Source organism: Fukomys damarensis, unplaced genomic scaffold, assembly GCF_012274545.1.
Source record: "Fukomys damarensis isolate Sample0158 unplaced genomic scaffold, DMR_v1.0_HiC HiC_scaffold_28, whole genome shotgun sequence".
Taxonomy (NCBI): Eukaryota; Metazoa; Chordata; class Mammalia; order Rodentia; family Bathyergidae; genus Fukomys; species Fukomys damarensis.
This window is the reverse complement of record NW_022900940.1, coordinates 26,355,825-26,371,727: the sequence shown is the minus strand read 5'-3', so window position 1 is coordinate 26,371,727 and position 15,903 is coordinate 26,355,825. Positions and strand designations below refer to the sequence as shown.

Sequence of the window (15,903 nt, the reverse complement as noted above, 5' to 3'; positions counted from 1 at the left end):
TACTTGGAGCCTCAAGTAAATAGTCCTAATATCATAGCAATATCATAGTAATTGTAGTATCATTACAATGTTTTGCCAAAAAATAAACAAAATCAGTAATTTTTCTACCTCTAAAAATGTGTATCTTTCTTATGCTTGATTTTCAAATAATATTGTGTATGATAAAATTAAGTATCACTCCAATCAAAATATTTGGGGCTGGGGATTTGGCTCGGTGGTGGAGCTGCCTGCTTCACAAGCACAAGGTCCCAAGTTCGATTCCCAGTACCAACAAAACAAAACAAGTCATTAATGACACATATTTAGCCTGCACTTTTCTTTCCTAAGTAATACCATAGTATTAATTAAAAATAAACATATTCAGAATGAAGCATTCATGTTTATATCTAAGTCTATAAAACAACTAACAGTGGTACATAACAGTGCACAGGAAGACTATGCCTTTGCTGGGGCCATTGAAAAGGCCACAGCCCAGGCTCCTTAAGAGGCTAAGGTAGGAGAATCACAAATCTACCAGTTCTAGAACAGCCTAGGTAACACAGCAAAACTCCACTTCAAAGTGAAAAAAAAAATTACCAAAGCTTTAATATACATTTTTAAAAAGGTATTTACTTCAACTTTTAACGAGTGTATACTAGATTGTTAAAATTAATGTAGTTAATGTACATATAGTTAAATCAGATGATGATACAAAATTACTTTGTTATTTTTCAAAACTACTAAAAACTCTAATTCTTCTATTATTAAGTACACAAATAAGAAACTTTCCAAAAATATTCTTGTGTCAGAGGTGCAGAGGGACAAGATTGTGAAACAGGAATGAGGCAGTATTTAAGACAAGTTACCTAGTATCTCTGACTCAGTTTCCTTTATTTGTCAAATAGAAAAAAAGTATCTATACCTTATTAAGGATCTTATGAGGATTAAAAGAACTCATTCAATAAGGTGATTATCATAGTCCTTATTACATGGTACATTAAATAGTACAAAATACTAAATAAGAGAATGGTATGAATCTAACATTCTTGTCTTTTTTACCTCTTTCTCTTTTTTCTTTTTGTCGTCTTCTTTCTTTTTCTTACTTTCTGGCATGAGATCATCAAGCCAACTGAGTTCTCGCTTTGTGAAACACAGGTCCATGAGCTTGCGTACAAAAACCAATGCAAGAACCTTTAAAAGTAAGGAGAGGGAATATTAAATAACTTAAATTATATCATTTCAAGAGGAAGTTATTAAATCTTATAAATAATGGGAAAATACTTCATGTATTTTGCTTAAAAATTAATTTTGTCCATTGAAAAGAAATGGATTGCAATCTTATTGCAAAGAAACTGAGTCACCTATTTATGTTTTTGAATTGTCTGCTTTTTAGAAAAGCTACACAGGAAGAAAAAAAGGAAATAAGATTTTAAATCTACTCGACACTCTTCTAATGCTATAAAACATCCTTTATCTCTCTCCTTTATCACTCTCCCTCCATCTCTTGACCTCCTTCCCCTTTGAAAAGGATCTATCTCCCTACTTTGTATAATCTATCACTTATTTTACTCTCTATTTTTACCTTCGGTTTTTCATGTAAGAGAAACAATGTGATCTTTAAACTTATGCGTCTGATTTATTTCACTTAACATTACGGTCTCTAGGTTCATCCATTTTCCTATAAATGATTCAAGTTTATATTTCTTTATGGAAGAGCAGTACTCCGCGCTATATAAATATCACATTTTATCTATTCATCTGTTGGTGGACATGTGGGCCACTTCTAAGATTCACCTACTATAAATGAACTATACTGTTATAAATATGAGTAGGCATGCGTCTCTATAATATTATATCTTTAACTCTTTCTAGAAGATACCTAGGAGAATAGCTGAGTCAAATGGAATTTCTAGTTTCAGTTTTTGGAGGAATCTCCATACTTATTATCATAGAGGCTGTACTAGTTTACATTCTCAACAACAGTGTCAAAGGACTCCTTTTTCCCCCACAGCCTCTCCAGTATTTGTCATTATTTGATTTCTTGATTATGGCCATTCATTCTGGAGTAAGTTGGAATCTCAGTATTGTTTTAATTTGTATTTCCCTAATAGCCAGTGATGTTGAGCATTTCTTTATGTATTTATTGTCCAGCTGTAATTCTGTGGTCATTTGCCCATTTTTAAATTGTTTACAAATGTGTAAGAGTTCTGTATGGTTTGGACAGAAACTCTCCAATTTTCCTATGTTACAAATATTTTCTCCTAGCTCACATTATGATTTTTACTGTTTATAATATCATTTGACATAGAAAAAAACATTTAATGATCACATAGTCAAGAATATTTCTTTCTTTCTCAGTTGGGTTTCACCTTTTTTGAAAGTTATTCCCACTCACCAGGTTATGCAAATATTCTTATCAATTTTCTACTATAACCTTATTTTACCATTTAAGTCCTGAATTCATTTATAATTTCTTTCTGAACACACTGTCAGATAGGGAAGATGAACTTACTTCCTTCCCAGTATACATAGTTCTCTTTCAACAAGGGTTATGCATATGTAATTAAGAAACTGTCATATTGGAAAAGGGTGGGCTCCTAATACAATATGAAGTGTGACCTTATAAAATGTCATGCCAAATGGGGAAGGCACAGAGAACACTATGTGATGACAAAAGCAGATTGCAGTTATGCAACTGCAAGCTAAGGAATGCCAAGGGTGGCAGCAATGCACCAGAAGCTACGTCGAAGCACAGAAAGACGTCACAGGTTTCATAAGGGGCATAGCCCCAGTCACACTCTGATTTCAGACTTCCAGCCTCCAGAATTATGGGGCAATAACTTTTGGTTGCTTTAAACCATGCAATTTGTATTAACTTGTTACAATCTGCTACATAAAATTACTTATAGTCTTCATAACTTTTTAACTTCTTGATAATCAATTTATAAAAAAAGGCATTTTGAAATAATGTATTAAAGAACTATGTTGTTTTAGTTGCTTTTCTTTTTTTAATTTGGCATTATATTTGTTCCAACAGATTTCAGAAATTTTTAAATTGTTTAAAAGCACAAAACAGAACTCTAGGGATGGGGGTATAATACACTGGTAAAGCATTTGCTTAGCATGTATGAGGCCCTGAGTTTGACTCCCAGCACCATAGCAAATGAGAAGGAAAAACAAAATAGTAAAACAAAAGAAACTAGAGCTCTTACAGTCCAAGACCAAAAAAAAAGTTAAACAAACCTAGAAAATGACACAAAAATTCAGATTGGAAAAGAATTGGTTTATAGCTACAAAGAGGTAACCCACATCTTCAAATTCTGAAGATGCTTAAAATGGCCTATTCTTTTCCTCAAAATTAATTATAAATTTAAAAAGAAGTACTATGAAAATATACAATCTTGCCATTAATTGATGACAAAATAAATCTGAAAAAAACTTACCATCATGGGAAAAACCACTGCAGCAGCTGAAGCTTTTATCACCCACAAAAGAACCAGACAAGTAAGCTGAATGACTGTGAAAATGTGTACCTTCCAAAGAGGCACATAGCGGAGGTAGATAAGATCAGGCTGATGTTTAGCAGGCATTCCAAATAATTTTATACGGTCAAAAAACTATAGATGGAAGGGAAACAAAAAAGAAAGCTTTCAACAAGTATCTTTTCCAGTGTTAGGAAATGAAACTGTACTCAAACTCAGGATACTACATGTTAAATTTAAACTGTAACTTTCTTGAAATGTTCTGACAGTACAGGAAACTGCTTTAGTAAAGCATCTCTGGATCCAAAGAAAAATCAGATTCAACTACTGCAACTCAACACAAAATGTTTTAATGGAAAAGATAAAACATTTACATGAAGTCAAACACAGTCACTTAATCTTTCTGAACTTGCTATCTAATATGTACAACTAAAGAATAATAATCTGAATGTCTTCTCAGGTACTCTCCAAACCTAACAATACTGATGCTACAAAGATATCTTGAAGTTATAATTTCCAATTCTTTATTCACTGAAAATGAAATCCTGAGCAAATTCCTTGGTTTCTTGTGTTTTAATTTTCTCATTTGTAAATAAAATAAGATCAGCCCTGCCAACCTCACACACCTGCTGTAAAAAACCAAGTGAGATATGAGAGCATTTCCTGACTAATAAGGGACAGAGATCCTGGACTATGCTTCCAAAAAGCTACCTTGGAAAAATTCTGCAGCCATCAATACACCTGCTGACAACTATAGACAACAACCGTTCTGTGAGAAAAAGAGGTCACAGGAGCCCACCTGTGCTGGCCTAAACATTTTCCACTAACATCTGTACAAGTCTTAGTAAGGTTCATCATATCTTTTCCAGAAAGCAGCAGAAGACACAGTAGTGAAATAATTGTATTCTACCCTTGTCCCCATTGCTTACTTCCCTAATAACCTTTGTAAGTCCCTCTACTTCTTTCTTGATTCAAAAAAATCAAGATGTTTTTCCTTTCCTCTTCCTCAACCACCATTCTGAGCCTCACAGAAAATAACTTACGTCCTAATCCTTCTAAATCATATTGTGTCATATAAATTAAAGGCAATACCATTCTCAGAGTAAACTAACATCTACCTTTTATTTAAGTACTGAAACTGGTGTTCTACATGTTACAAACAGCGCTTTTTCCCTTTCCAATTCTGGTGATCTGTCCTCCTACTATAACATTCTGTACTGAGAGTTATAGGGGGGTTTCGTTGTTGACTTTAATTAAAAAGAGGAGAGGGCCTCATTCTTAAGAGTGGAGAGTACAGTGAGCAAGAATTACTTGCCAAATATAGATCTGTTACCAGTTTAAAAAAATAACCCATACTCCAAGAGCAGTAGTCACTATCATCATAAAAACAATTTCTGTGCATTTAAAGTACTTTTAAATTTTTCTAAAAAGAAAAGTCATTAAACACATAAGACTTGCCTGGATTCCTTTTAATGAGGAAACTCCCATATAAAGGAAAACACCATACAGAACAGGCATTGGAATAAACTGTAAGTAAAATTATCACAATTAGTATTAAAATACTACTATTAAACACAATATTATTAAATATGCTACTAAGACACAATAACAAGTACATAGAAATCTAAGTTTAGTGATAGAATTAAAAATTTTTTACTGATGAGGGGTGGATTAACCTAATATTTCTATACCTAAGAAAAGTTAACAATAAACTCCTTGAAAAATTATTCCTCTACTACATGTTCCTTCCTGAAAAGTAGATACATTCAGTGGTTAACAGAATAAGAACTGTAATCAGACTACTCTGTTTAAAAACCTACCTCACTTTAAACAAAAAACGTTTTGTGCTTGAGTTTCTATATCAGATTGCTATGACAATTACATTATTGCAAATATATAAACCAGTCCAAAAAGCACTTGAAATTAAAAATCACTCAAAAGGCATTAGGCATTACGATTGTCAATACCTCCTACAATGCCAATATTGTACAGCAGTATTTACTAAATATTATACTTGAACTGCAATAAGTAAAGGCTTTACTACCCTAAAGCTATGGAGATAGCAAACCACCCATCTAGTACACACCAAGGCACTCTGTAGAAAGGCTACACAGGCCCCATCAATTTACCCAAAACCAAAATCAGCACTCTGACCAAAGTGAGAGGCCTATAACAAGGAAAGAAAGACTCAACAACACAAAGGAAAATTATATCCACTACATCTCACCTAAATGACCTAGATTTTTTTTTCTAAGAACCTTAGAAGAAAAAGAATTAATTCATTAAGAAAAGAAAATGTATTTTAAAAATCTAGCTGAGTACAGTGGTACATTGAGAGGCTGGGGCAAGATCACCCTCAGTTTGAACGCACAGTGAGTTCAAGGCCAGCCTGAACTGCAGAGTGAAGTAAAAATGATTTTAGATACTTAAGTATATTTTAATGTTTAATTTTCATACAAGTAAGTATAAACGCTACGATAAATTAAAGCACTGCAATGAAAAGACTTTTACCTTTAGTACTGAAGTCATGAACACAGAGAGGCCCATTAAAATAAAAATCATTAGTCCTGTAACCCGCTGTTCACGAATTCCCAAAAACTTGGGTTGTTCCCCTGGAGCAGAACATTCAGATTCAACTTTTAAACTATTGACGTGACTTATCGACAGCACTGTTGCAGCCACAAACCATGGAAGTCCCATGACAGAACAAACTCCCAACATGACACCAACCATCAGCAAGTCAAGGTGATAGCCAGCTCCTTTCTGAAAAGTAAAACAAACACGAATATTTCTAAGTCTAAACTGTTCTTTCAGGTTGAAATTCTATGTTAAGTGTAAAAAGAGAAGAGACTGATTTTCATATTATATCTTGTAAGGTTCCAATTATCAAAATCTCAAGCCCATAAAGAAGAAATCACAATGCTTAACATAAAATTTAAAAATTACCTTCAATTTGTGTTCCTTTCTGTTTATGATTACAGCTGTAATCTGCTGATCCATAAAGATGAGAATGGTACAAAGCAGAGCTGGAATAGCAGCGATCAATAAGGTCCACCACGGATTATCTCCCAATGGGCTTATGATCCAGCCCCTATTTGGATCAGTAGGCTGTTAAAAGTTAAAGATTTTGTTCTTTAAGTTTTGTTTTTCTATTGCACTAAATTTCCACAGCACAAAGTGGGACTATAAGAACTCAATTAAATCTAACTGAATTATTTGCAAAGACAGCATGCCCCCTTCCACCTGACTTATTCACTTTCTTCAGGTACTTCCCTTCTCCCTCGAACCTGGGATAATATTATAATTTTAACCACAGAATGAGGCCAAAGTGACATTGTGAGACTTTCAAGCGCTGACTTTAAGAAACCCTGCAGCTCTTTAGAATCCTTAGAAGATTATGACATTGAATAAGCCTACATAAGCTTTCTTGGGAACATAATACTATGGACATAATATAATATGGTGAGGAAGGAGAAGGAATGGAACAAGTACCACCCCAACTACTTCAATCACCTGAGTTGAAGTTCTGGAAACCTGCATGAGGCCACAGTATCCCAAGAAGCCACGAGATGACAAGTAGCTGTGTGAGGGTCCCAAACAAGATCAAAAGAGCCAGCTAGCCCCAGTCTCAGTTGCAACAAAATCACAAAGGAATAAAGGCTGTTGTTTGGAGACTACATTTCTAGGTTTGTTATGTAACAACAGGAAAGCAAACCAAAGTGTCATTTCATTATGGTCCTATATCCTTTGAAATCCACATTCTAGATCAACTTTTGACATTAATCTTGCCATTAATCTTGCCAGGGTTGATATCAAATCAGAAGTAGCTCTGGGGATATCATTATTCCAAAGTTACTACTGACAAAAATCTGGCACCTTATCAGATACTAATAGACTTTGATGCTAAAACATAAAATTTACTTTTATAGCCAAAATTTTAAAAGATCACAAAAGAGTTTAGTACTCTTGGATAATAGTAAATGTATTTAAACTTAAACATGTTTTTACTATCTAGACTCAATATTAAGATTGTTTTTAAGATACTGAATTTGTTAATACAAAAGAGGGTTACTTTTCAAGTTCAGATATGCCTTTCTCAAATATATTAAAACTGCTTCATATTCAATAATGTATATGAATAAAATATTTTATTTATACAGTTTATTTTTGTGTTCCTTAATTTGGTTCTACAAGTATATTTTATGCTCCCTAAAATTAAGTCTGCTCTTAAAGCTGCATCAATAAACAAATAACAAGCACTATATATATATTTGGGAATAGTAATAAGACATTTAGACTAGGATAACAGGAAAACACATCAATAATGATAATGAAACATTTTATCCTATTGAACAGTAAGACTAGGATGACCTTCATTATACTATTTAGTTCTATCTCCTTGTAATAATCTGTTTCTTTAAAAATTAACACAATTTAGTAAATGTAAAGATAAATATAACCAGTAGCATGACACAAAATATTCTTTCAAAAGGTAAATTTGGTCCATGAACAATGTGAAGGGGAGAAGTTAGGGGCACTGACCCCACGCATAATTGAAACTCCAAGTTGTAAGTTTTGGCTTCCCCAAAACAACTATAAATACCACCCTTAGCCTTAACAGTAGTATGAATACATATTCTGTATGATATATGTATTATATACAGTTAAAAAGTATTTAAGAACCATCAGGGATCATTTTTACGTGGAATACACTCTACGGGAGAGTAACATGCTCACAGGGGGATGAGGAGGGCCAAAGGTGATAAAACAAGTCCACAGTGCTTCAGCTCACTGCAAATAGCAACAGGAGGTAAGTAGCTACAAAATCATGACAGTAGCACAATAAGCACTCTAGTTAATTTTAAGCACATGTAATTTAATACCATGTCTTTACATTTGTTTACATCTCCACACTGTAAATGGTAGTATATCTGGGCACGTTTTGATAACTTACTACTTTACAATAGATTCCTGTATGTTTTACAGTATTAAGCACTTACCAGCCCAATTATTTAAATACAGGATGAACAAAAAGTACATAATGTTTTCATTAATTTTTATAAGACAACACAAAATATAAAAATGACAATTTTATCAGATTTGTTCAATATAAGAATCTACTGGTTGAAATGACACCTGCCCAAGCGATGCTCAGGAACAGTTAGTACATAAACAGATGCACTGCCTGAGTGACCCCCAAGACATATTATGAAGTGGTTAAAAACAGACCATTATCTATCTCTCTCTATATTTTAATCATTTACAACCTACCTAACTTTTTCTTAACCTTTTTCAACATTTCTAGTCTATGTAGTTCACATGACAGTTTTTTTCCAAATTGTAGCAAATCTCCTTGAAAAAGGAGCATGTAAATGATCCACACAGATATAACCCAAGGTACAATTGAACAGAAACCAGCCTACAAAAGTGAAGAATTCAAATGGAGCTTCCATTAAATATTGTTTTCCTTGCAGAATACATCGGATGTTCTGCTGATTCTGCTGGAAAATGCTATATGGAGTTCTCTTATTACTGTCAGATAAACTGCCCTTCAAGAAATTTATAAAGGAAAAAAATCAATGTTTCTTTTTCCTTGGAAAGGACATCTAGAATTCCACCTTGTCATGTAATATTAACAGGCACTAAGAAGAAACGAAAACTCCAGCTAGGAAAGCAGAGTCCATTTTTAAAACAGTTCCCCACTCATCACCTCAAATAGTAGTCAGGAGGCAGCATCTCAATTTTAAGTAGTTTGATTCTCAAATAACAAACAGCCACTTATTTTAGTCCTTACCTCGAATTTTTCAGGAACATGAAGTTTAGGAGATGGAACTCCTACAAGGTAGTCAATTGCAACCATTATTACTATGGTAAGAAACACAGCAAAATCACTGATTGTCGATCGCACCTATGTTAAATGGAGTATGTTAATATAAACAGAAAAATACCGTGTCCTTTCTAAGTCCTCTTTCAAGATACAATTTCACTAAAAAGTATGAAAGGGATTTTAAACTACTACAGTAAAATCAGTGTCATACCTTTTTGTCTAATCTTTCCCCCAAAGAAACACAATTCACAACTAACCTACCCTTTATCTCATGGTATCATGATCTTTCTCTGGTGAGCTCAGACACAATGTTTTTTATTATAAATAATTTCTTCATTACTATCTGGCATAAAGAATTACTCTTAAATAATAATACTGCTTTGAAACAAATGAAAGATAAAAACACGAATATTGCCAGAACACCAAAATTTCAACCGATGTACCTTGGTAGGAAAATAACGCTTGGTCTTGAACTGCTTGAGGAATGAAGACAGAAAAAATGTTGTAAAAAATAAGATGACACACCAAAAGAGCACATCTGGAATATAAGGTCCATGGTGCCCACAAGCTGATCCTATGAATACACCATGAAAGGTTTTACAGTCCTGGAAAAAAAAAGGAGGGTAAAATGGAGATGGAAGGAATTTTCAAATATTCAGTAAATTATTAATGAATTTCACGGGCTCTAAGATGGAAATTTTATGTTTCACTTAGACAAGACATTGCCAAGTCAACTACCACATATCATGAATTAACTGTAAGACACATCTTGAGTTCAGCAATGTTTATTTGTCCATATAAATCACCGAAATAATAGTATTTCCAAGTTACTCCTTTCTTGCAATTACGTGTTTCCTTTAGTGAATGGCTAAAAATGACTACTGAACTCTGAAATGTTTCCAGTACATTCTCACTAGTCCATAATTTTACTATTTATTTCTGAACAGGTGATTTAAAACCAAAGTAAAAGACAGGTGGTTTATATGATGATGAACAGGAGATAGCTATAGTGTTAAAACTGAAGGCAGTAACAAAAGCTTTGGATAGATTTCCTGATTTGACTCAAGGCCTTGGGATTAAACACATGGTCTTTCACTGAGAGTATTTTTATCAATAAAATTAATGATATGAACAAATTACTGCATAATGTAATTATAAAAGCCTACTGACTTGATTTTTCTTTTGAAGGAAAAAGTAGCTGAAAAGCAACCAGAGATTAACAAAAGTATGATTCCAAAGTCCCCTTCCTCACTTATATTCTTATAAATTTAACTCATTTGAATAAACAAAACAAACATCTAGATTTACTAACAGAAAAATACTTAAGAGTTCCATTTATTTTCAATTTCCACTTGCTGAGAATAGAAAACCTAGTATAATCTATGGATTTTGGACTTTAAAGCTACAAAAACAAACACCTAACACGGCCTATCAGATATCAAGAAAATACACTGAAAACACCTAGGCATCTTACTTATGATGATAAATATTCTTTCACAAATCACTTTTGAGTGTTCACTAACAAAGTAAACTTCTCATTAATTTTAGTCAATTTAACTGAAATATACATATTAATGGGTATCATATTGGACAGCATAGCGTTACATTAACAATGGAATAAAATTTCAGATGAGTTTGGAAATTACACAGTGAGTGGCCACTACCTTTAATGAGAAAGGAATGATTTGTAGTTACTTAGAAGTTATTAAACCAACACCCCCCCACACACACACAAAGAAGCACAGGGAATCTTGGTTTTAATTCTGAGTACTAACACAGCTCTAAATATTTATTCCTAATTCCCAACCTTGTCTTGCTTATGAGTATATAAGTGTTTTATCATAGCTATTCTGTGCCTAGGACAACATTTCCCAATATTACAGAATACCTGCAATAGCCTCCTTAGCACATAGTAGATTCTCGTAACATATTTTTGCCATTTTTCCTTCCTGTTCTCCTAATACTTGAATCAGACTAGCTTCTGGGAGTTAGACAAAGTTCACAAATATACTCACATCTTTGCACACACACACATTACACTCACATTCTATCCTGGAAGTTAAATACAGTCCATTTTTATCTCCCTTACCATCTTCATTTTTTTCAGCCTACACTTTTTTTTTTTTTGGTACATCGAACTCGGGTCCTTGTTCTTGCATGGCAAGTGCTGGAACCACTGAGCTAAATCCCTGGCCCTCAGCCTATACTTTTTAATTCATGACCCCCTCAAAAGTGGTAACTACTATTTCGTTAAAACACTACATCCTGAAAACATATTACATATCCATTCATCAAGAAGAAAATGTAAATATATCAGAAAAAGCTGAAGAAACAGATTAACATAATATTAATAAAAACCTTTTATTTCATAATATACTTACAATAACCGTGAGATTTCTCCAAGAAATACTATGTGCAGTTAAATTCTTTTTCTTCCACAGTGCTAGAGTTTCATTGCTAGGGTCAGGAGGTTCAATACATACACATCTGAGAAATTAACAGTAGAAAGTTTTAAGGGTCCTGCATTTTATTTTCTTACTAAATAAATCACTTGCACAAAGTGGTAGCATTTAACTTAACTTTTTTCCATGTTGCAAAGCTTGGAGACTAGGAAGTAAAAGTATATCAAAATACAACAAAACAAAGTTTGGGTGCTATAAATAGAACGAGTACAAATATTGATAAAAATGTTTAATCAAATTGTTTAAATGTCCTTGAGAAAGGATCATTATTTAATTTCTTTAAAATCTCAAAAGTGGTAACTACTATTTCGTTAAAACACTACATCCTGAAAACATATTACATATCCATTCATCAAGAAGAAAATGTAAATATATCAGAAAAAGCTGAAGAAACAGATTAACATAATATTAATAAAAACCTTTTATTTCATAATATACTTACAATAACCGTGAGATTTCTCCAAGAAATACTATGTGCAGTTAAATTCTTTTTCTTCCACAGTGCTAGAGTTTCATTGCTAGGGTCAGGAGGTTCAATACATACACATCTGAGAAATTAACAGTAGAAAGTTTTAAGGGTCCTGCATTTTATTTTCTTACTAAATAAATCACTTGCACAAAGTGGTAGCATTTAACTTAACTTTTTTCCATGTTGCAAAGCTTGGAGACTAGGAAGTAAAAGTATATCAAAATACAACAAAACAAAGTTTGGGTGCTATAAATAGAACGAGTACAAATATTGATAAAAATGTTTAATCAAATTGTTTAAATGTCCTTGAGAAAGGATCATTATTTAATAATTCTTTAAAAATTTCAGGTGACACTTTTTTTTTTTTAAGCAAGATTACTCTCATCCTTCATAGCAGTTACTGCTGCCTCCTCATGCCCCCCGACAATATATATGTATTTCTAACAGAACTTACAGTACTGTTAATTCTTTATGCTCTGACAAGCCCTACTATTCTTGTTCAACCTTTACTGATCTTAAGATTCAGTTTTGTTTTGTTTGGGTACTGGGGATCGAACTCCAGACCTTCCGCTTCCAAGACAGGCAGTAGAACAACTGAACTAAACCCCCGACCCTTAAGATTCATTTTGTAAATTAGTACACAGTTGCAGTACATGTTTACACTCTTTGTGTGGAGTTAGTGCCTGTATGTAACACATCTTAATTCTTTTTTCATCCCCTTTCCTTCCTTACATCATCCTCCCTGTCTCTTGATCTCCTTGCCATTTTAGGAAGTTCCATCTATCTTTTATTTTGCTCTTTATTTATAATTTGTGTTCCTTATATAAAAGAAATCATGTGATTCTTAAGCTTGTGAGTCTGATTTATCTCACTTAATATAATGGTCTCAAGTGCATCCATTTTCATACAAATGACTCAAGTTTATCATTCGTTAGGGCAGAGCAGTACTCCGTTGTTTATAAATACCTCACATTCTTACTGAAACAAACAGAACAGCTTTCCATCAGGATATGATTAGGAGATTGATAAGATCAGAGTTCAGTTCCTATCTAGAATTATGTCAACTGATTATTTATATTTCTAGCTTTATTTTTAAGCAAAGAAACTTAAAATACAAATTTAAAAAATAAAAAGAAGAAACAAACAGGAATACTCCCAATTAGGTTATGAATTATTTGAAAAAAGGCAAGAAGTTGCATTCAGAACCCAACCTGGATATATCATGTACCAGCCCTTTGATCTAAAAGTTTCAACCTCCAAGAGCTTCACTTTCTTCATACAGGAAAGGGGCTACAACACTACAATATGAATTAGGCACAACTGTAAACAGTGTCTGCAGGTGCTCAGAGGATGTTAGGTGAATGAATGCAGTGAACACTGACAACTCTGTTAACCAGAAATAAACACTGTGCTAACAGGCTGTCACTAACAATAAAAGTATGCTTCAAAAAGGTCAAAAAGATAAAGGGCAGACAAATCCAATTTAAATGAAAGATTCAACACAATCACATAAGTTACCTCGGTGAAAAAAAAGAACAAAATTGATCAAGTATATTTATATCTATTGAAGCAAAAACCTCATGGGAAACAAATAAGTCAACTACTGTATGTTTGGCTGGGTAGTTAAGAGCTAGACCCAGCAAAAACCACACTTACAAAAATTTCATTTTCTTAAACTCTTACACTGGCAAAAACTAGAGACAAACAGATGTACTTACGAGTAGCTGGTCAGTTTATCTAAATTGTTGTGCATATTAAATTCATATAGTTCTCCTAAATGAAAAAGCTTCTCCAAAGCTTCATAGATGAATATGATGCAAATGAGAGCTGCAAAAGCCTCTTCTGTAAATCGAGTAATATAACATACAAGGCTGCTTGCATCTGTTGCAACCAAAACAATGCACAAAAAAGAAGTCCACAGACCAATACTGGTTCTTAAAGACAGATAGGAAAGGTCATAATCTCTGTTGAAAAATAAAAATGTGGACATGATCAATATATGCATGTGGAATAGTAGTTTACCTAAAATTATTTACAAGCAAAAAAGAAACATAAAAATATATAATTCCTGAAAAAGGGAGAATTACAAAATGACAAAATAATGATTAAATGAAGCTCCACGTATTTTTCTCCTTCAACTGATGACATGTGGATTATTATAGTGACGTATCCTTCTCTAGGTGATAAATATTTCAGAATCATTAGACCTCACATTATAAATTAGTTATGAGGAAGAACAATTGTATCTCACTCTCTATGAAGATCCAGAAGTTCTATGTTAATATGGTAAAAAGACACCCACTGCTCCAACACATTGGCAACACTACCACCACTTCCTCTCCCACCATTAGCACCATGGTAAAGTGATTCTAATTTTAAATTTCAAATATGAAATTACTAACAGGGTCTATGCTTCAGGTCATCTCATTACCTATTAATCCATGTGGCAGCCAGATAGACTCAGTATCAGCTTATTTAGTGAGTGCAGAATGAGAACAAGAGAATTAGAACCATCAAGTATGTAAATGTCATCAAGTTGTTTTGAGCCAAAATATTCAACTGAGTTTTTATCAGGAAAGGAACAGTACTGGTCATGTCAAATTCAGAGTCTACTAGCTACAGAAGGTAGTTCCTACACTACAAACAACCTAGCCAGTGGAAACTGACAATGTTCTGACTGTTTTGCTCCCCTGGTTGTATCTATTAAATGAGACAGACTGGTACAGCCAATTTGAGCCTTTGAAACCCAACTCTTTCTAAACTTCCTATATAACACCAACATACTTCCTAATCAATAGTTGAGATAAACAACTTCTTACTAGTACAAAGCATTTTTATTTCTCCAAGTGATTTGCTTATCACTATTCAAATCCATTAATTATATACTAAAGGACAATCTTATCTTCTACATTTCTAAGTTAATGAGGTAGGGACAGAGGTGGGGGCCTTGGTAGGACCTTATTAGGATCAACCACAATTACCCCCAAAATATTGAAAATACAAATACTAATCAGATCACTTCAACTCTAAAATACATAAAATGATCTTTACGTTAATATACAGTTATACACACATGCAAATACATGTCATGAGCAGAGAATTATAACTTACCTGCAGAATTTAAATAAAATTTTTTCAAACACTAAAACTGGACCTGTGCTCCCCAGTATTGTTAGAGGTTGCCCAGCAAACAATGAATAGGCAATCCCAGTTAGTGACGCTCCAAAGAGAGACTCTATCGCACTCTGTTCAAGGAAAAAAGAAACGGATAGAAGCAATGCATCATAAACATCTCTCTAACCTACTATATAATACATGTAATATATCTACAACATAAAAATACTAACTAAGCAGGTATAAAGCAAACAATTTAACAGTCCTAAATTTACATTTTAAATATGGGAAATTACAAAACAATTTAAATACAAAGAGAATTTTTTTTCTTTTTGCATATTTAAATGAAACTTTCTATAATCACCCTTAATTCAAAACTCAATACTGTGAGATACAAAAAGTACATGGAAGAAACACATACAGGGCTTCAACTTTATCTGTAGATATTTTAAGTCTGTGGCAAGTAAAAAAGGTTATTTCTGTATGCTTTAAATAGTTCATTTCAAAATAAAAATACAAGTTACTCAATATGGTACTGCAAAAAAAAAATTTTTAATAAATAGTAAGTTA

The 15,903-nt window shown here is 33.2% G+C and overlaps 1 protein-coding gene across 3 annotated transcripts in view; it reads right to left on the bottom strand.

Annotated features, from left to right (window-relative positions):
• Positions 1–15,903, bottom strand: part of Slc4a7 (solute carrier family 4 member 7) — a 71,453-nt gene that overhangs the window by 11,099 nt on the left and 44,451 nt on the right. For all 3 annotated transcript variants that reach the window (XM_010638283.2, XM_010638284.2, XM_033757083.1), the window contains 10 exons: positions 15,331–15,464; positions 13,938–14,183; positions 12,193–12,298; positions 9,732–9,893; positions 9,256–9,369; positions 6,408–6,569; positions 5,973–6,224; positions 4,920–4,988; positions 3,423–3,596; positions 1,039–1,170 (listed from right to left, as the gene is read on the bottom strand). In XM_010638283.2, the coding sequence (XP_010636585.1) occupies positions 1,039–1,170; positions 3,423–3,596; positions 4,920–4,988; positions 5,973–6,224; positions 6,408–6,569; positions 9,256–9,369; positions 9,732–9,893; positions 12,193–12,298; positions 13,938–14,183; positions 15,331–15,464 (1,551 nt within the window). The remainder of the gene's footprint in view (positions 1–1,038; positions 1,171–3,422; positions 3,597–4,919; positions 4,989–5,972; positions 6,225–6,407; positions 6,570–9,255; positions 9,370–9,731; positions 9,894–12,192; positions 12,299–13,937; positions 14,184–15,330; positions 15,465–15,903) is intronic.